Source organism: Triturus cristatus, chromosome 3_1 (assembly GCF_964204655.1).
Source record: "Triturus cristatus chromosome 3_1, aTriCri1.1, whole genome shotgun sequence".
Taxonomy (NCBI): domain Eukaryota; kingdom Metazoa; phylum Chordata; class Amphibia; order Caudata; family Salamandridae; genus Triturus; species Triturus cristatus.
Window position 1 is genome coordinate 1,002,514,937 of NC_140583.1, and position 22,686 is coordinate 1,002,537,622.

General features: G+C 44.8%; 1 protein-coding gene across 1 annotated transcript in view; it reads right to left on the bottom strand.

Annotated features, from left to right (window-relative positions):
- The window catches only part of LOC146861398 (interleukin-18-like), a 159,282-nt gene extending 152,218 nt beyond the window's left edge, over nucleotides 1-7,064 (bottom strand). Inside the window, exon 1 of the mRNA XM_085646236.1 lies at nucleotides 6,835-7,064. Within this exon, the coding sequence (XP_085502362.1) occupies nucleotides 6,835-7,064 (230 nt within the window). The remainder of the gene's footprint in view (nucleotides 1-6,834) is intronic.
- Between the last annotated feature and the right edge of the window lie 15,622 nt (nucleotides 7,065-22,686).

Consider the following 22,686-nt stretch of genomic DNA (forward strand, 5'->3'; position numbering starts at 1 on the left):
AGAAAACTATAATCAGACAAGTAAAAAAAAAAACTACCACCAACATAAAACAAAAAATAGACAATCCTAAACGCAAACCTTAACTGCCATCATTGTGTATACATATATCTTAGAAGTTGGTTTGATAGGCGATGCGTCTGTATTTAGGGCCTACAGGATTAATGGAAATCCTCCTTTGTCCTAAAGCAAAATTTATACTAAAGAGAATAAAATAGGATAAATGAGTCATAAAAGTGATTAAAGACCACTAAAATGCATAGGTTTATGCTCCATCGACCTACACTAAAGTGCAAAATATCAAAGTTTCGGTTTACCTATTAACAGAGAGAAGTCTCTGCAGATATACACAAAGACCCACCCATGAAATATCTAAGTAGCCCACCACTACCAAAAGTGATAAAGGAAAGGGCGGCCCAGTAAAATTAGCCAAGTGTTTTGGCTCTTTTGGTCCAACTCCAGTGCAAAAATGGGGCTACGCCACAGGCAATCAATTCTTTTGTTTCAGCGTGCAACAATCTGAGCACCATATAGCACTGTCTGATTCCAAGCTGCCTGCAAAGAATATGACTCATTACATCGCATAGCAATACCACGCATGCCAATACAGCGCGGGTATTACTACGCGATGTCAATTACAACGATATACCATTACAACACAAGATTTTACCACGACTATGCCTTTACCACACATGCCATTACAACGCAAAAGCATGCGTGGTAAAGGTATACTCATGGTAGATGTTTGCAAGGTAAGTCACTCTACACTACCCTACCCTAAACCCTAATGTAGTACCCCTGCACAACCATCCCCAGACCCCCAGTCCTCTCCCTACAATAACACTACACAACCCTGCCCGACTCTCCAACACTACCCTAAATCCTAAAACTCTACCCTACACTACACAAACACCACAACACTACCCTAAACACTAAAACACTACCCCCAGCATGACCCTCCCCCTACCCGCAGTCCGGTCCCTACACTCAAACACTACTCTGCATGACCCCCCGACACTACCCTAAAACCTAAAACACTACCCTACACTACACAAACACCACAACACTACCCTAAACCCTAAAACACTACCCTCAGCACGACCCTAGCCCTTCTCCCAATCCCATTTACCTCTCTCTCCTCGTGTTTCCTCTCTCCTGGTTCCAGCATCGTCTGAGGGGCCGTGCACGTCATTGTGAGGAAACGGAAGAGCCTCAGCTTCCTCACAACGATGTGGATAGCCATTACATCGCATGCGTTGCAAAAGTGCATGCGATGTAATGGTTTGCGTTGTTACATCGCATGCATTGTAACACATGCGATGTAATGACTTGCGGGGTAACAGCTGCATTGTAATGGTTGTTTACCGCCTGCAAATGTGTAAAATCTATGCATTCCTTGGGTGCTCATATCCTGGGCAAAAGAATAGGAGATGTAATATGGTTTCATCTGCCTGTAAGCAAACTGGTCATACATTACTCAAATTGGAACCAGATTTCCATTTTGAACAAAAATAATTAACAGGGAGAGTACCATGGCGGATCTTAATGTACAGCTGTCTGGCAGTTGGGACCATAATAGAACTGTGCAAATGTCTGAACTTACTATAGTTTTTAAAATCAATAAAATCTGAGGTAAGAGTTCCTTGATTCTTATTGCACACTTCCCACCCCCAAAATATGAGCCCAAAATGCATCCTTGATATAGTCCCTCGAAAGGAGTTTCTCAGGCGCCCTGCTTTTCCAGTGTTCATCAAGACCTAGTTGTGACAAGATTTCCTTAATAGTAAATAGACGCTTTATTTTCCTGTCCTTAGCTAGAAGTTTTACTTTCTTAAAAGCACTGTAATCATTTCCAAGAGCCAGGGTATACTTCAATCTCCGCCAATATAAGACCGGTCTTAATTTGGTCTGCACATGATAGATTTGTACCTGTATCCCACAGCAAGGGGAGCAAGGGAGTACTCTCAGGCAAGCTCAGCAAGAATCTTAAAACAATGTTTTCGGCAGTTGCCAACATAGTCAGCCTTGAGAATCCCCACAACTCAGCCCCGTATAGGGCACTATCTACTATCTTGGCATGATAAACAGCGAGGGCTGTGTCTGGTGAAAAGTGTACTTCCCAGTCTGATACTGTACACATTTATTAGACTGCACCATGAAAACATGGGCCTAATTTAGATTTTGGCGGGTGGGTTACTCCGTTACAAACGTGGCAGATTTTTTGTGATGGTGTAACCTGTCTGCCAAACTCTAAATCAGGCCCAGAGAAGGATATCCCTGCACCAACACAGGACTATCAGGGTCAAGCAAAGGACGGTGAGTGAGGCAGGGACAGTCAGCAAATCTCATGATTTTCCAAGTAATACTATTCAGGGATAATAATTTGTATACAGGAGACAATAAGCTGTTTTGACGCTTAGAGGTGTTGTACAATTCAGATGATACCATTAACCAATTTAATGGCTTGGAAGGATGAAAGGCTGAGTTTGCTTTGTTGAGATTTATAGTCTAGTGTTGGTGATTACTCAAATGTCGACAACAAGTACGGGGAAATCTGAACCATCCAGCAAGAGCATATGTATAACCCTTAGAAGGGGGCTTGGCTCTCCCTGTTAATTTATTCGCTTGCCCAACTTTAATAACCAGCAATCCTGTGCTACAATGTAAATGTTCATATGCATTTATTTTCCACAGAAGTTGTAACTGGGGCAACAGCAGATATACTAACATGTGTTCAGAGTCACACAATGAGTCAGGTTGTAAATGTGTGACAGCAAGCAGCCACTTAAGACTTCATTATGAGTTCCCTGATAATTGTGTTGTAACTGCTAATCTTTTGTGTGATGAACCCTCAGTTTCTCACTTACAATGTGAGGAAACTCCCTATCCCCTTAGAGCACTGATGATTCTGTATCAGAAACTTGGGTGGAGAGAATACTGTGCCTATTATGTGCATCCAAATAATAGGGCCCTAAATCTCTTCAAAACGTCTGCAGGAAATAGAGAGCACATGTTCCTCATTTGAGTCACTATAGGGGCTTGGGAGACATCCGACAAGAGGAGGTCTGTCCCTCAGGTTATTTTGGGTTATTGGCACAGTCCTCCGGACTGTACATGTAGTTGGGCTATTTTGGTAGGGAGGAACGGTAGATAGGCATAATAGTGGTTTTCTAGGCTACCAACCACCATTTTCAGATAAGGTGGCACAGTGACTAATAGCATATAAGCAGGGCTGCACTGAAGGAAACTCCAGCAGCTGCAAGAAGATCTTCTCGATCGTTAAGGATTTTACCTTGCCCTCAGCCACTGTCACCAACATTGCTGCCTCCCATCGACTCTGTGACAACCTATCCAACTTCTTCCACAGCAAAATCGTAAACATCTACAGCAACTTCGCACACCAAGCCAGCCTCAAAGAACTTGATGCTAACATACCCACCACCAACTAAGATGGGCACATGACCGAATGGACAACCTCGGGTTCAGCGATATCTTGAGCTTGGTCAAGAACAGGAAGCCCTGGAGGAGGTGAAGGGCTTTAAGGGTAGAGTCTACAAGGTTGTAGTAGGGTAAAGTAGCTTGAAAAGTAAAGACAAAGGGGACATATCCACTCAAGATGCAAGTACTAGGATGTGTAAGGGGAACTGGACTAATGAAGAATACCGGTAAGTAATCCAGCCATTATTAGTTGTTGTGGAATGCATGCATTTTTTTATCACACAAAAATCTGCATGGTACATTAAATACCATAAACCATTTTCCCGTTAAACTCTGGCATGTTTAAGATGCCGAAATGTAAGCAAGGGTTTGAAATTTTAGGCGCTTTATATTCCAATCCTTTCGCAATTATAGGTTTAGACAGGGGTAGGAAAATCCCAACTAATTCTGAATGAGAGACTAATCTCTGTACACGTTGTTGCAGCCTCTTATATTGTGTGTAATGCAATTTTAAAATAATGACATGCATATAAACAGTGATTTCAGTCTCAGGCTGGGCCCTCATATATCTGTAAATACACCACTATTCCCCATTGTATCAACCAGAATTCAAGGCGTAAGTACTGGAACACATAAGGAGAATAGGATTGATGAAGAATGCTGGCAAGTAATCTGACTATTATGAGTTCAAGTGGAATAATATGCAGCTTTTTTTTTTTGCTTTGAATCACATTTCCATACATTTTATATACTTCCGAAATACTTTGTAAGAGCCTGTCTCTGAAGCCACAATCCCAGCACAACTCAGCACACATTCACTGAATAATTTTGCATGTCCCAGCGTCCAGGCTTTACATGCCTGCTCATGGTGTGACTCCTGACGTCATGCCTGCTCATGGTGTGACTCGTGACGTCTTGGAGCCACCAGGAAGCCCCGAAAGCAAAGTCTTCCCTACGGCCCAAGCTACGACCGGTGTTATAAATCATCCCCTTTTCTGCCCTGCATGCTGACTACTCAAACATAAAAAACAAACAAAACGTCCGATTGCTTAAAAAGACAACGTGCCGAACCTCTGGTGTGGCGCACCTCGTCCGCAGATTCTGAAGCTCCTTGAATCACCATGCAGACGTCCTCGGAGCGATGTTCCTGCCTCTCGCTGGTAAGGTGCAGTTCCTTGTTTTTGGCGCCCGTCAGGAATCTTCGGCAAAGCAGCAAAGGTATGGGCGGAGGAGGAAGTAGCCAGTGAGAAACCCTGCAACTTCGTCCCTCAGCCCCACCCTATTCAAAATATACATGACACTGCTCACCAACATCACTGATCTCAAGACATCACCGTCATCTCCTAATCTGATGAGACCCAACTCCTCCTCTCCTTAACAGACAAAACAACCACTGGCAGAATCAACTCCACAAACTGCAAGACCATGGTAGCAGACTGGATGTGAACTAGCTGTCTGCAGCTTAACACCAACAAGACAGAAGTACTGGTCTTCGGCCACAAGACCTCCTCAGGGGTGACCGTCAGAGCTAGGACCAACACCTACAGATCACGCAAGAAATCTAGGCATCATCCTAGACCACAAGCTCAACATGACAGCTCAAGTCATCACAGTGTATACCTCCTGCTTCCTCATCCTACACATGCTGCGAAAAATCTTCAAATGGTTGCCTTTGAACACCAGATGGACCGTCATGCAAACCAGAAATCACCAGCAAGGTGGACTACAGCAACACTCTATACCAACATTTCCAAACAGACCATCCAGAACACTGCAAAATCCATACTTGCCCTAGCACGCCATACCCACATCACAGTGCACCTCAAGAAACTTCACTGGCTCCCCATTCATAAGGGTATCCAATTCAAACTTCTCACGCACACATAGAAAGCCCTACACCACACAGGACAAGAATACTTGAATGGCCACATACACTTTCACCAACCCACCAGACACCTATGCTCTACCTCACTCTCACTCGCACACATTCCCAGCATCTGCAAAAGCAAACTGGAGGTTGCTCGTTCTCCTACATCACAGCCAAGATATGGAACGACCTGCCCCAGTACATCAGAGCCTTCTCCTCACTTTTTGAGTTCAGCAAAAAGCTGAAGACCTGGCTCTCCGATTAAGAACCTTGAAGACCATAAACCCACACACCTGACCAAGTGCCTGGATACTTTCTTGGATGATTAGTGCACTATACAAGTCAATATAACATAACAAGCAGACACGTTCTTACTTTTTGGACACGGAGGCCATGGTCTCCTTTGCTGAGGTGCCTATCCATGGTACCAGAATGTATTTTTCCACTATCCCCTTCTCCTCTGGCATTTCCTCCTCTTCCTCCAGGGACTTTGGCCCGGTTAAGACTATCGCCTTGGAGGTTAAGTGGGAAGGGTCCGTTGGAGCAATTAGAGAAAATGTTAGAGAAATTCATTAAATACAAGACTTTTTTCTTAGTGACTATCCCCATGGATGGACGCTTAGGTGAACTAGAGGCTCTTCTTTGTAGACATCCAAACTTAAAGGTTTTTGAGGATATAGTTTGCTCCCATTTTTACAGAAGGGAAATTCCAGGTTTCACAGAGGTCAGGAAATGATTCTCCCTGTTCTCACAACTGCCAGTGAGAGAGTAGCTCCTTTGATGCATCTCTTGGATTTAGTTAGGGCAATGAGCATCTATCTGAACAGAACAGCTGAACATTGAGTGACAGATTTCCTTTTTGTCAACTTCAGACCTATGAAGAAAGGCGAGAAACCGTCTTCCACATCAGCTAGGTGGTTTAAGGCGGTAATATCATTGGCCTATCAAGAGTTTGACAAGGAGACCCCTGGTTCCATTAAGACTAAGTCCACTATGGTGTCTCGATTGAAGATAAAAGGTGCAAGGCAGCCACTTGGGCTTCTACTGCTACATTCATTAGACATTATTTATTACAACTGGCCCAGAATATTGAATTGGCATTTGGTTGACAAATAGCTTTGGGTTCCATGTCAAGATATGGTACTAGTTATTTGTATTTGGTCAATTTGTTATAGTATTCAAAGATGTGTAAGAACAGCATGTGAGGGGTGATTCCAATGATGATAAATTCATGTCTACCTCTGTTTCAAGTCTTCTGGCCTAAATATTTATAGCTGATGTAGGATCATTTAGCTTTGTTAGACCTTAAAATGTAAGGAATGGGATGAGGAAGGAGATTAAAGTTAATGGTTAGTTTATTTAACGGTAATTTCATTACTCTGATTCCCCTTACTCGCCCCTGAACTCATGACCAAAGTGTTCCCTACGACCCAAGCTACGACCGGTGTTATAAATCATCCCCTTTTCTGCCCTGCACGCGGACTACTTAAACATAAAAAACAAACAAAAGTTAAAAAGACAACGTGCCGAACCTCTGTTGTGGCGCACCTCGTCCGCAGATTCTGAAGCGCCTTGAATCACCATGCAGACGTCCTCGGAGCTCTGTTCCTGCCTCTCGCTGGTAAGGTGCAGTTCCTTGTTTTTGGCGCCCGTCAGGAATCTTCGGCAAAGCCGCAAAGGTATGGGCGGAGGAGGAAGTAGCCAGTGAGAATGGAAACCCTGCAACTTCGCCCACTCCCGCCTGGCGACAGGTGTGGTTCATGACCTCCTTACCCTGCTGGAAACCTTCTAATTAAGCTCTAGCCCTCGTACGCGTCATCGAGGCGCTGCACAAACTACTTATGTTACTTCAGTGCTGGAACTGGAAGCAGTTTAATCTGGGAGCCCATACATTTGTGGGGTCAGTGTGTGGCAGAGGAAAGGGAGTGGAGTCAGGAGGGCAGGAGACACGAAAAACAGAGTCTGACAGTCAATTTATACATTTATTTAAAAAAAAACATATATGCCACAGAGAGAATGGCAACAAGGACAAACGTGACAGTAAATCTGTTCTGCTCAATGAATTGGTCACAAACAGGCTGCATTATAAAATATCTCCGGGGTTAGCAGTTTCAGAGATCTTTGTGTACCTAGCACACTGCCAGGAATAATAATGGTGGTAAGATAACTCTGGAGACTGATGCACTTGCTGTAGAGATCTGTGTTTTGTCAAGTCACAGTTTGACTCAAAATAGCATATATGGTTAATCTGCACGTGGTGTACCAGGCAGATCACAGATTTGTATTTTATGCAAGTGGGTTACAGCTGTTAGCAAAAAACTCCTTTTGTTACTTCCAGTTCATAAATTGCAGTCTTTTTAAAATCACACAGAGTTTAAACCTCATCAAAGGGCTGCATGGAAAGTGCAAGTCATGAGCTTTGGGTCCTGATTGCTTTTCTTTCTCAATCTGTTATTATTCTAAGTTTGCCCAAAAAGTTCCATTCGTGTAGTAATTAGAGGTGCAACTTGAGCCAACTTTGGGAGGGAGGGGCAAAGAAATATCGGGGGGGGGGGGTAATTCTTCCAGCAAAAGGCAGATTGGAGATGCGGGGGCTGTAAGAAGGGGTGAAAAAACAACAAGGCATCATTAACAAGCAAATGGTCTTTTAACCCCTTGAGTGCCCCGCCCTTTCCACGCCCTGTGCCGGGCGTTTCATTAGCGGGCGGGTCTCATGACGAGATAGTCTCGTCATGGGCACAGCGCAACCGCGGCCCATGACGAGACCATCTCGTCATGGGCACTCAAGAGGTTAAAGACCTGTGAAGTACTCGGGTGCGGCTGTGTCTGTACCCGGGAAGCTGTCTCAGCCCGGGCTGCCACACACGACAGGGTGGGCGCTGAAGCCATTTGAGCTCAATGGGCGTTGCACGCCTGGTAGTAATAAAGGCTTGTTAGTGCGGACAACTTCAACCACCGTGTTACGTTTTATATCTTGACTTTTTGTTTCTCCAGCCCATTCACTCAATATATGTTTAGTATGGACGATATGTGACTCCTACAACTTATTACCGTCATTTTTTTAATGTAACATTTCCCATACATTGATTTACACACGTGTGATTTACTGTCTCTGTGTGTGATGTAAAGTGCTCTGGCACCCTACACTGGAACGCGTAGTGCTATACAAGAATGACAAATAAATTAGTGAGGGCCATTTAAATCATTATTTGTGTAATTACTCGTGCACACAGATACATCTGCAAGCACATCTCTTATATGAAGAGGCTTGAACAAAGTTAAAAACCCACCTTCAAATTGTAGTTTATTCTAGGTACTTGTGAACTGATAATAAGCTCTGTGCCATTGTTTCGTCCCATTGTAGTGAAGATTTCCAAACCGCATCGGAATCGGACCCTAGGTGTGAGACTCCAGATGGCTCTCAGCTAGGATAATAATCGAAGAAAAGGAGGGCTGAAGTCCCTTTAAGTCAGGCTTTGTTTTGAGCCCTGCTGGAAGAGAAAATAAGATAGTCCCCTAACAGCCTGCAGGTTGCTTCTCTGAACAGAAAGCAGACAACGTGCAAGCCCTGCTGAAATGTGTCCCCTTGTCAGAAAAGGACACCAGGACACATTCAGCATATTTCACTGGGTCGGTCGGATCATTCATTCAGCTCTGTAATTATCTGCTGGAACTAGGATCTGTCGGCATCCCCCTAATGTGCTGTACTGTGTTACTTGCTCACAATAACATCTGGTGAAAATTATTCAAAGTACCTGCTCACATAAATTGCATAAGTAATAGTGAATATTGCTAGACAGTTTTGCTCCAGTCATAAACCGGCATTGGCAACAATCAACAGGTAGTCAATATTTGTTTTCAACTGGTCTGTTGGTGCAAACGTAATGACAATATTCCCAAGAAAGAGGGAATAATTATTTAATAGTAATGCAATTTATATCTAGCTATCAGGGCAGGCTGGTCTAGAGCGGCCAGGCCCCTCCATATTTTAAAAACAATCAAAAAAGAGAAATGCCTGTATTGATCAGGAGTCTCTAGTTTTTTTTTATAGACCCTCCCCCACTAGAATTCATTAGTGTCATGCTTCTTTATACGGTCAGCACTCGAGACACCTAGTATGACTGGGGGAGGGTGCACTTCTATTGGGATCTGTGTAGGGTGTCTTAAAATTACCTCAAATTTCCTATGAGATTCATTTCATTCTCGGGAATCAGTGTAAGGTTAAAAATAAGGCAGGATGTAAATTGGTCAAATATCAATGGTCCCTTCCAACTGCAATTAATCGTGGTCTCGATGTTTCAGCCACGTAGGCACAACCGGGTCTCGTGGCTTTCCCCAGACCTTTCTAAGCAGATCCCTAATATAAGTATGGAAAAAGTGTCCTATAACTAGAGTGTTAGTGATCCATATTAGTGACTTGAAGGTAAATTCTAGAAGGAATCTTGTCACTCATGCAAGTGATTACCTTTCAGCTCCTAAGGGTACATTTGCCCAATACCTGCAAAAGATAAAAAGAAGCACAGGCGATAATATAAGCAAAACATAGAAGATACCGTACCTCCAGTAATTCGTTCCATGAATATGAACTCATTCCACCACCTAAGAGTTGAAAAAGAGTGATGGCACACCGACAAAGATAGACATAGACAGAGTCCTTACAGACACTATCCATGAGTTAACCAAATGGGCTGCCCAAAGTGGTATCGATACTTCGGCCACTTGAGAAGTATGCTCATGGATACTGACTTATATTGTGAAAAATGGTACCTCTATAGGGGAGGGGGTGGGTCGTTATGGCCCCATACGGCAACAGTGAAGGCCGGCAAACCCTGTAGTCCCGCGCTGCAGAGATCATAACAGACAAGGTTTTAAGTGAACCAACTGTTAACTCAAAGACAGCGTTCAACCCTTCAGTCACCTCATCAAGGGTGCCTGCCCGGTCGGCTGACCTAGTATTACCTCCAAGCTCTGCATGTAAGGCTATGCACCGCTGTTGGAGCTTAAAAACAAAATCAATATGTGGAGCGCTTTTTCACCCCATTCCAGTCGCACTGCTTGAACGCTTGCGCCTTTTCTGCGCCTGCTTGTGATTAACAATTTACTCCATTTTAATATTTTTTTACTCCAATTTTGAACCTCTTATTTTTAGATCTCAATTCCAGTTCAATCCAAACGTAGGAATATTACACCATTTCCAAAGTTTCCCATGTTAATGTTGTGTCCCTCTTACAAAAACACGAACAGATGCACAGTTCGTCCAAGACAGTGTTTATTGAAGACCTATTGCATTTCGGGCATACCAAAGCCCTTCGTCAGGGGTAACTAGAATTGACAATAAAACATTTGCCATTAACTCATTATACATTGTTGTAATATTACCTCTAATTTATTAAAAACATCTTTTAATCATATGCTACCAACTAAATCCATCATGACAATACTATGTTAATATTAACCCCATCTTAGTGTGTTCATTGCTTCCCTGTGAATGTTTCCACATGTACATCAATCGTGCAAAAGAATCTACCAGCAGCATGCTTTTAAACTAATAAACCAATAAATCCTGAGCGGACCTCGTACTGTTTTCTCTAAACTCTCCCTATTTTCTCATTGCAAACTTCCGTGTACAGCCTTGAACGACTATCCCAAATCATTGCAACCTTTCATTTTACTATACTGTATACCGTCTTGACTGAAGCGCTGTTTTACCAATATATCAAGGGCAGGTGGAAAGGGACATTGTAATTCCTACGTCAGTGCCTGAGCAGGCACCGCCCTTATTGTGGGGCTTACCGACCCTCCGACGCACCGATGGGCTCCTTGAGCCTGTCGGAAGTGCCGAGGACGGTGCCTCTGCCTGCCACATCCTAATGTGGCGGCAGACCGCAGGGGCAGATGTTGGTGGGTCCGACACCGACATTGTAATGAGCCCCTAGTTATTGATTAATTAATTAAAATATATTACTGCCCACCTTTACCCCTATATACCCCACAACACGCATAAACAAGCATTTGCAATGCAATAGGTCTCGCATTTGCGAGAGTTTCAGCTATTGGCATTGTAAATGACGATGCCTTTTATCTAAATGTTTGTTTTAAAGCATCAATAAAAGGCATTGTCATTTACAATGCCAATAGCTTAAGCTGATGAAGCGGAGCCATCTTAAGACAGGCAGGCAGGCATCTCATGTGTAGCTATGTCTGAATCTTAACCTCAGGGATATTATCCCCGCCATTGGGTTCAAGACCCAGACCATATTCCACGCAGGTCCTCCACATGCTCCCAGAATGCAATGTACCATCATGCTAAATCAGGAGTTTTAAAGTTTGTGCCATGGCAACTGAGACCTGGCCCTGTGTGAGTTAATTGTGCTACACTGCCATCCAAACCAAAATGCCTTGAAGGGGGGCGGCGTGTGCTACTACAACGTACTCTAATATTTTGAACCCCACACTACATCGTTTAGCACTGTTTGCTGTTATTTAAAAATGCGTTGTGAAGTGTTTCATTTGTGCCGGTGCTCAGCTACAGCACTTAATTTGTAGACACCGACATGGACACGGTGTCACTGTATGTTTTTTTTTTTTTTAGCAGAGTCAGTTAGTGGGGCATTTGGCTATTTAACAAACCTTAAAAAAAATATACTATTGGAACTTAAACCACCAGTCCACTTCAAGGTGACAATCGAGTGGTGAATTTTGTCCTAGGACTCTTTCCCAAATAAATAACTGTCAGTACTTTTTAGGATGCTTCACTGAGCTTTTGAAAATGTGCGGGCTTGTGCACCATTTTGCTTTTGGTTAAATGCACAAATTCCACTTTCACGCATCTTGTATGTTGAGTAGCACATCCCAAAATCCATAAATTACCGCATACGTGCAATCTGATTGGATGGGAACAGGGTGTATGTATGTACCTCACTCGCACAGGAGCGAACAAACTGAAACAATTCGGGGCTTATTTACAAGCCCATTGCGCTGCCGCTACGTACTTTTTCCCCATATTAAAAGTGGCGCACCGACGGCACAAGCGGCTTGTGAATAAGCCCCGAATTCATTTGTACTTAAAACGGAGCAAATTCATTTCATTGCCCGTTTGGTGCGTGAGTATCATGGAACAGAGAAGACAGAATTTTGTACAAACAAGGCCAACACAGATATCAAACTAATGTCAACATTTTGTCGTGTGTAAATAAGAAATAGATAAACAATGCAGCTACCCTAAATTCACATTTACCCCCGCTCACAGAGAAATGGTGTCTTGGAGTCCGATAAAACCAAGAGGCTTTCACCCAAAACTTTCAACTGGCACCAAAAAATAGGAGCATTTAATTGACGCCATTCATTCAGACTGCGTGTGGAATAGATAATATAGAACATGGTATTTACCCAGCCTGGTCAAAAGCAGAGGTAATGGATAATCTTGGAGGGAAGATGTAAATAACGACGTAGAAAACGTATTCCACTTTTCGAATGAGAAATGCGAGTCTTCATTTCAACCAAAATATTTATGCACTTTCTTTCAATTACATAAGTAGCAAAAATAGTGCAAACTGCGCTGTTTTTTTTCAGTGTTGTTTGTCGATAACTTTGCACTAGGGCAGAAGCGTGCAAATTTATTTGCTCCATTCTTTTCCCTTGTAAGATAGGAAACGCAGAAATTGTATTTGCTCAACCATGCCAAAATAAATAAATAAGAAAAATAAGGAAAAAAAAATCACTCTGAAGCTATTTCGCTTGGTTTAAATAATAATAAACTGACCAGGTGTATACAGCTTTTCAAACGTGAAAGCCGAGACTAAGCTCGAGGCAACATATTTTGTCCCTTTCTAAGTATCATCGATGATGAGAATTAAAATGACCCTTTATGAACTACAAATGGTTTTGTAACTTTTGAATTGTAATTGCACATTGATTTATAATCCTTTTTTTTTGCTGCAGATTTATATAGGGCGAACTCGACCCGAAGGTATTGAAGCGCTTTCTATGAGCACCAGTTACATTACACAAGGACACATTCATCCATTAATATAACATAAGTGTAAGCAATGGCTCCCGCTCCATTTCGTTCATGCGTGTAAGAATGTGCCTTTCAAATGGTCGGGCGTTACCTTTCTAGTAATAATTTTCAAGTGTGCTATCATTAAACCTAGCGAAAAACTGACTTGTCCTGTTTTGCTATTTGCACCAGATCAAAGTTTCTTCAATACATCCATCCGGTCTCTTTCTTCGCATCTCCAGGGAGATCTGGTTATTGCTCCTTAAAAATAATGTTGTTTTCATTGGGGCTAGTGTTTCCATCGTCCCCCCTTAAGCCCCAAAGCGTTACTGAATAAAATAAAAGTTAATCTCTACCTGCGGTCGGATTTGCATGGGATAAAAGAGGGGGGGAGGGAGGGGCAGCTGCCCTTTGGTGTCCGGGTTTACAGGGGGTGTTTGCCGGCACGCTCTCGGCAGCATCTCTAAAGGCCGGGAAACAAAGGGGCAGGCAGGATAAGGTGTGAACGGCCTCTGCCTCCCAGACATTTACTTCACAACCACTGGCACGTGGAAACAAGCATTTACAATGCAATGGTCTCGGCATTGGTAAAGTTAGAGCTATTGGCATTGCTCATGACATTATTTTTCTTTATGTTTTCGTTTTTAAAACATTTAACCCCTTCGCTGCTGCGGACATTCCGCTGCAGCGCTGGGGGGGGCAGGGGGGCAGCGCGGCGGGCCTGTGCTCATGACGGAGCCGCTCCGTCATGAGCCACAGTTGAGCTGTGCTCATGACGGAACGGTTCCGTCATGACTCCGCCCATTTGCGTTGTCGTCCCGCACAGGCGGGAAAACAGCGCCGCGCAGGCGGAGCGGCCGCCGACAGGATTGTCATGACGGAACCGTTCCGTCATGAGCACACGGCAACCGTGGCTCATGACGGAACGGTTCCGTCATGAGCAGGGAAGGGGTTAAAGAAACAGCATTGTCATGAGCAATGCCAATAGCTTGGAAATCCATGGCTATCCACCCCTCTTCTCCCCTGTTCTCCATTGGCTGGCCTCTTGAATGCTGGCCAGCCATTGGAGAAGAGGTGCCGTCACTCCGATCAGACCCCGTCCTGGACGCTGCGTTTCTCCGAGGCATTTCTGCTCTGCCTCGGAGAAAGGCAGTGGTGTGCCTTTTGCTCTGCCTTATCTAACCCCTCAGCGGTTGTCTCAGCCATTTGTTATACGTGTTCTACACTCATTTAGAAAATGTTCGAAATTAACACCGGAACACGCGCCCCCTCCAGGGAAAAGAGTGAAAGGGCGATGTTTTCCCGTTTGTCTGTTGCTCCACCATGGACTTTGGTTTTCTTGCTATATCAACTCTTCTTTCTATCAGTTTTAATCTTCTACAGTGATTTTTTGCGGACACAAACGGAAATATACAGCCCGACGCCAAAGCACCAAAACTCCCAATTGGTGATGCGCGCCCGATCACAGGTAAATGCGGGAGAGAACGGGGTTGTTGAGCAGGGCCGGGCTGGCTTGCCCGGGCATCGGGCGTTTCCTGAAGCAAAAGTGCTTCCCAGTTAACCTCCCCCATGACCCTCCAGCTGTTCCGACATAATTGCCAGGCCTACTTTGGGGTTCCAGTTCGGTCCTGTTGTTGAGTATCCGACCCACGGCTTTAAGTGGGATAAAAAAAAATGGGTGGGGGTGGGGGGCGGTGTTGCGCGGGGTCTATGCGACTTGTATTTTGCTGTCTCTTTTGTCATTGCATCCAGGCATAATGATACAGCAAGTAACATGATACCTACAACAAGTACCGACTATTGGCTTTGTCAATCGTTGTTAGTTGCACAAGATAAATTAGCAGTAACTGTGGCTTGTATAGAATATTGAAAAAGCATCCACTTGAAGCCCTAGTGACACCACGACAATGTTACTGCTCCTGAGTTTCAAAAAGAGACAACAATATAATCATGCAGTGGCTGAACTGAAAGATTAAGAAATATATCCCAAATTATATATAACAGTCGGTAGACGCATGCCTCTACAGTGTTCTCTTATATTTTGAAACCAGAATTGTTCAAGTTCGTATCCTTTCAAAGTTCCCTTTTCAAACAATCATTATCAACGCCAAGTCTGGCCCTGGCACGGTAGTGCGTTTTTTGTTTAGTATTAATAAAATTTGACACTTCAGAGAGCAGTTTCAGCAGAGAGGACAAAGAAGGAATGGGCATGGAATCCAAATACAGAAACTGAAACTTCTCTATCAAGGGGAAACATCACTGCCAAAGTTCAGAGCTTGTGAAAAAGCGACCAGCGAAATCACTTGCTAGTTAATGTTGGGGGGGGGGGGGGGGGCTAAGCAAAAATTTCGGGGGGGGGGGCTGAATCTTTAAACAGTAGGCAGAGTGGCGCTGATTTCGGGGGTGGGGGGGCTGAATCTAGGCAGAGTGGAGCTGCGGGGGTTCTTACAAGGGGTGAACCAACAGCGAGGCCTCATTAACATGCAAATGGTCTTTTTAAAGACCTGTGAAGTGCTCAGGCGCGGTTTATTGTGTAGTAGAGTATTGAATAACTCACTGAGCCATACGGCTTGATTTAAGCAGTTTTAAAGCATCCGAGGGGAAGGGGTGCTGGAAACGAGCTTCTTGAGCACAAAGGTCAGTCTGTGCTGCATTTGTTGGTAATTGTGTTCTGTTTCCATTGTTAAGTAGAGGGTTGCACAGGCATTTCCAGTTGTAGGGTGACCCTTACAGACAGCGAGCAGGAGATGTGGGGGAGGGGAATTCCATCAGGTCCGAGACTCTGCACTCCTGTTTCAGCGCCTAGTAGACCCGCTGGCACTGCGTGTGTTTATTTTCAAGCCACTACAATATAACTGTCCTTGGAGCTAATGTCTGCCTCCTAACAAGAGCATTAGCCTTTCAGTGCACACGTCCAACCACTGTCCAGACTCCGGCCCATGCTCACCTCACCGACCACCACCCACAGTGACTCATCTCTAAACAGCCTGAGACGTAAACAAACATATATCAGCAGACCTCTTCCTGTCACCCACTAGCCAGGGACAGTAGGGGTCCGGGCGCCTAGATTCCGAAAGCGCCACGGAACTTCCAAGCTGTAGTAAGCGCTATTCACATGCACATAACTTAGGAATGTAGGGAGGGGGGGGGGGCGGGGCAGACAAGGTAGAGCCAGACGAGAAGTGATAAGTGGAATATGTTGTGAGGTTTAATGCAATGCGTCAATTTACTCCATGTCAGGCTGTATATGGCAACAAAATGCTGCTTAAGTGGCTTCATACTGTATTGCAGGGTGTTGTGTTTGAATCCCAGAAACCTCTGGCGACCAGCGGCAACATGTGATCCTCGACGTTTATTTGTTTAATTCTAAATTTAGCTCCGGGTGACTATAGGGCTGATGCAGCGTTGAGGCTGTTTGTTGCTGGTGATAGCACGGGCATCCTTCTCAAGGCATCGAGATGTGATCAGACGTCATGGGAGAGAGGCGAGGAGGAGGGAGGGAGGCAGAGAGGCAGAGGCGGAGGGACTGGGGGAGAGAGGGCGCTGGGCATACCAATGCTGAGGGAGATCGGGTCCAGCGGAGACTGCAGAGGAAGAGGCTGAGGAGGGGGCGGCGGGGGAGACAGTGAAAGGGCGAGAGAAGAGGCAGAGCTGAAGCCTGCCGGTAAAAAAAACGCAAGAAAACTCAAAATTCTGAACGGAAATTCATATCTTTACCGGACTTGTGAAAACTGTGCTGTACTATATCCTGAATCACACAGACGCCCTTTTTGAGCTAAGCTTGAACTGTTAGTCAATAGTTGCCATGAGAGTCTAGGAAACTGGATACATTCACTTTCTGTTGCAGCTGGGAGTCAAGTACCCACGTTAGCAGGGAGCATGCGCAGCTTACAGACTCAGCCGATTGTCCTTGCAACTTGGAATGTTAGAGTAGAGCAATTAAGTTCATATTTTAAAACTTTCTACCGAAAGAATGCCTGAAGTAGTAGCAATGCTCGCATGCCGAATGCCGTGAATGCTGGGCCAATGAATCAGCAATGCAAGGTTCGACAAATAAAAATAAAAGATTTCCGGTCTATGCATCTGATGCCCTTGTTAAGGGCTGACGCCCAGCATATAGGAGAAAGCGCCCCTGACACAGACCCTGTTAAGAACCACAGTGGGGCCCACGCAGCAACCCTTCCTGGTCTTGTCATCCCTTCTATCCCCCAGAGACCTTCTGCGGTCAATCTCAGCTGACCCCGGGCGTGACGAAGCCTCTCCTACTAAATGGACTGTGTAAAGTTAAAGCATATCAAACGGCCACATGCCAGAGTTTAAGAGACGAGCGTATATCAAGCAGAGCTCGGAGCTGCCAGGAGGCAGATCAAAAACAAACACGGCAATATGTTATAGCAAAAGAAAACAAGGCAGAGCAAAAGGCACACCACCGCCTTTCTCCAAGGCACAGCGAAAATGCCTCGGAGAAAGGCAGCCTCATTTTCGGATCTGGGGGCGTGTTTTGCTGTTGTCTCCTCCCTGAGACTTCTCGCAAAAAACACGCCCCCCGATCCGAAAAAGACGGGGCTTCAACGGAGTGACTGGACCTCTTCTCCAGTGGCTGGCCAGCATTTACGAGGCCAGCCAATGGAGAACAGGAGCGAAGAGGGGCGGGTGCAAGCCCCTCTTCTCAATGACATTAAATCTCCGGACTTCCGGTCTGCCGACCGGATGGTCCCGAGACCTAAAAATTAGTTCTTTGCTAAAACTCAGAGGCCAGTTTCTACCACAGTCATTTAGATTAAGGATGTGTCACGTGACTTGGTATTTGCAGCAAACTTTGCTTAGTTGTGATGAATATACTACAAGGTCATTCCTATGGGGCAGTGCGGTAGCCTCGGTTGGTGTCACTTAGTCGGGATGTCATTCATGACTTATTGCATGTTAAGTTCCTCACCGCAGCCTGCTAAAATGCAGTGCTAATTTGCCTGATTTCTCCGTTGATTAATCAGACCGGTACATGCCCTCGAGAAAGCACGGGCTCTTTTCTTTTCAGATTAAACTTCGTAATTTGAGTCGCATCCACAGCACAGCACAGCAGACCGCCCGAATCAATTGTGAGCATCTGTATACACGAGGCGTATGCACATTTTAAATGAACCCTCTCACGTGAAAGCTTGTGTTCACAAGATGAAAGAACAGTTTAAAGGAGTCTTCCGTGTATGTTCATAAAATGTTTTCAGTTGTCGCAGTGGCTTTTGGCCACTAATAAGCACAAGCGCTTCCACAACACCCAGCATTTGGTATAATTACTTCGGTATACGAGTAAACATTCCAGTAATTAGACTGGTAGCATATTTAACAAGAAGATTGGCCTCTATGTTTTTCATTCTTTATGATCAAAATCTGAGCCCGGGTGCCTGCACAAACTGTGGTGCTGAGGCAAGGGCGTTCCTGTTACAAGGGCCAACCTTAGATGAAGTTAAAACATTTTAGTGAAAATTTGCCAACTCTCCTCATGTCGCAATTCCTGGGCACTTGAGCTAATTTGTAAGCGTTCCACTCCAGTGTGTTTGGAACAAACGCAGCCCTTGTTAACATCTGAAATGGTCGGAGACAATGGCAGGGAATCGCAGCGCGGCCCGGAGACAAAGGGGCTGGACGGGCCGGCGGAGGAGGCCCCATATGTCTGCAGGGAGGGAGGAGGCCTGACACGGGCAGCGTCGTGAACCGGGAGGGGCGTGCTGAGGCTGCTGTAGTGCACATCGGTGCAGAGGGCAGAGCAGGGCGGTCTGTGAAGGACTGCCAGCGCCTAGAGGAGCACAGAGCAGAACATAGGCGGCCTGTAGAGCGTGACCCTTAAGGAGCTGGTAAATGCCTGACTGCCGGGCAGCATATGATGAGAGTGAGTCTGTACGTAGGAGCCATGCCCACACAGGGCAGGGTGGTCTGTGGAGCGTGATAGCCGTGCAGTGAAATAAGTCTGGAGCAGGAGGCAGCCCAAAGTGAAAGTGATCGCGATTGCGATCGCCGCGAAAGTGAAAGTGATCACGATTGCGATCGCGTGCTGCGGAGGAAAGACACATGGCGCTGCGCGCGTGCACGTTCACGTGCACTGAAGCTTTAGGCCACAGCAGCACTTTGAAAATCCCAACTATAAAATGTCTCTCCGAGCCAGCGCAAGCGCTGGGGCTCAGCGAGACCTAAAAATGTACATAAAAAAGTAATAGCTCAATTAACATAATTAAATATCAATTAAATAAAATATATTAAATTAAAAAAAATCATTATATGTATTATAATTAAATTACTTCCCACCCTATACCCTTATAAACCCACAACCCTCTACAGAACTTAAAATCACAAATACTAATTACATTTAATAACTATTAACAATGTAACAAATATATTAAAAAATATAAACATAAAACACTTACATTTAAGATATATACTAAAATACATAACAATAATTAAAAAAACAATGTTAAATAACTTAGGAGTCCATTAGGATAGTGGTCGGAAAATCATTCCGACCGCCATGATAGTGGGAAAACACCGCGCGCTAGGACCGCGGCATAACCGCCGGTCCAATTAGTATCCTCCGCGGTCGAAATCCGACCACGGCGGTACGATCGCGGCCTTTAACACTGTGGCGTGCGGTGCTGCCAGCAGCACCGCCGCAATGTCCAAAAAAGCATGTCCAGCATATCCCACACCCTGCCAAACACATTGGGGGCCCGTAATGTGCCCTCGGAGACATTCTCCGCATGCCTCTCCATGGCGGTTCCACCGCCACGGAAAGGCTGCCTACCACCATCATCATAATCATGCTCTGCACCGGCCCCATTTTAGCGGTCCAGCTCCGCATGCCAGGCCAGTGGGCAGATTGCTACTGGCAGAAAAGCGGCAGTCGGATTTCTCACCGCCGCAGTCAACACCGCCATCCTAATGTGACCGGCGTTTTTCCGGGTTTCGATCTTGGACGGATGGCCGCCGCCGGCCCCGTGGCGGCGATCTGTTCGCCATCCTAATGGACCCCTATATTTTTGCAAACAATATTAATGACCACGATATTTTAAAAATCAATATTACTTACTTTAAAATTGATATTCTTGACAACGACATTCTTGCTGACGATATTTCCATATCACGATTTTTTGGACACAATATTTTGGTATGGCAATATTTTATTTCGATATTTTATGTGAATACCAGTTAATTCTAGTCTCGTCTTATTCTGTAGGGAGACAACCCAAATCTACTGATAGAAGATGTAAAAAAAATGTGCTGTAAATATTAGAAAATGTACTAAAAATATGTAAAACTATTAGAAATCATCACTTTAAAGGTAACCACAGGATATTAACATTTAATCCTGCTTTCAATGTCTGGAAGCGGTAAATCCAACGTTGTTCCCTTTTAAAGAGGATTTCATTTACCTTCTTATTTGAATTCTCTACCGTCTCAAGGATAACCCAAAGTAGGTAATTTATGGTGTGGTTTGTGTCGGATAAGGATTGCTCATCTTGGTTGTAACCTTTTGACACCAAATGTTGCTTCTATATTCTACTATATTCTACTATTCTAAACCTGATCTTTCTACTGGTCCTCCCCATGTATCTCATGTCACATGGCCAAGTGGTCATGTAAACTATGTGCAATGTGTTGCCACTGATAAGTTTTCACAGTACCCACTGTTTTTCTAAACCTAGATTGATAGTCTTGGTAGGGGTAGTGACGTGGCACACATTACACAGTACTTGAAATGCCCCAGGACTGGATGCAAACCCCATAATTGAGATATCGTGCTGGGTCTCATCAAAGGTGTATGTGGATGAGTATGAACCAAGTGATCTTATATGTTACGATCTCTTCTATGGGCAAACCTTGGTATTTCAAATTTCAATGACCCAGAGTTGATGATACACCAGTACCTATTGATGATTCTTTTGATGTAATTCGAGGCTATTTTGTATGTGGTCATGCATGTTAAGGGATTGGTTTCTTGAATCACAGGTGTCTAGTCAAGAAGTCCTTCTCTGTTATGATTCTTGGCTTGCTTGCAGCTCCTTGATGTGATCCAATCTGGATAATCTCTATGCTTCAATGTTATGGCAAGCTCTCCTGGCTGTTGTTTACAATTTTGAATGTCATTACAGTTTCTCTGAATCCTAAAGAACTGGCTGTATGGAAGTTTCTAGCATAATGGTCGCTGGTGGAAACTATTAATCTTCATCAGACTGTTCTTATCCATAGGTTGCTTGTACATGTTTGTTTTTAGACCCTTTTGATACGAATTGATGTTCATGTCTAGGAAGGAAACAAGGGTATTACTCATTTATAAAAGTTCCTTGGAGAACCCCTGGTGACATAGATTATATCCTCTTGTTTGGCACACAGTCCATGTCGGATCTCCACACTGTCAGACTAGGTGGTTGTGGCAATTTCCAGTTACTTGCTATGTTTTTTTTTGCCACTAATGCTGCCAGACCAACCAATGTCCTATCGCCTGTCACTACACAAAACTCATACCTAAGACCCAGAAGGGCCACTTTCGGAGTCAGCATGATTGACCCGCCCAAAACCCTAAATATCTGATTCCAAAACTGGGCGATCACTGGATATTGCCATACCATGTGGAAAACTCTGCTCTGGGGGAGGAGCATCAAGTGCAATTAGGCTCAAGGAGAATGCCAGGTCCCAGGTTTCCCATTAGTAATCGTGTCTCCAGGGGGCTAAAGTCGGGCAAGTCTTTTAATTGGGTGTTGTAGTGCCCAAGTGCATGCCTCAGCTGGAGGTATTTGTGGAATTGGGTGTGGAAGAGTGTATAGTGAGTTTGCAGTGCAAAGGAGTGCATGTGAGAGCAATGCCACGCATTATCCAGCACAGTGACCCCAATAAGAACTCAGATTCGGAAGACCTCCAACCGCGCTGTGTGCTCCAGCCAGCACCCCTTCCAGAAATGGGCTTGCTGGACAGTTTCCCTTCCCTGTCAGTAAATCTGTTGACAGCCCACCATACCAGAAATACCGTTCTTGTGACCTCTGGGGTATCAAGGGGAACAGGTCGGTCATGAACAAAGTGCTTCACCCCATCTAAACCGAGGCAGGCCAACTAGAGCTGGTATGCAAGATCATTTCAACCACCAGTCCACCAATCATTAGTAACCAGAAATTGGTACACCTGGTAATAGAGACAGATACCTACTCCTCCCAAACCACCGTCATGCACAGAACGGCGACATTGAGATCCAGCAATGCATGGGGGCCGCCCCCTCTAAAGGAAGGACCGAAGCATCGCTGTCACTTCAGTAAGCCAAGCATTGGGAATGTGGAGCAGGAAGTTCTGCAGGGTTTAAATTATAAGGGGGGGGGGATTATCATTTAGACCAATGTGACTTGGCCCA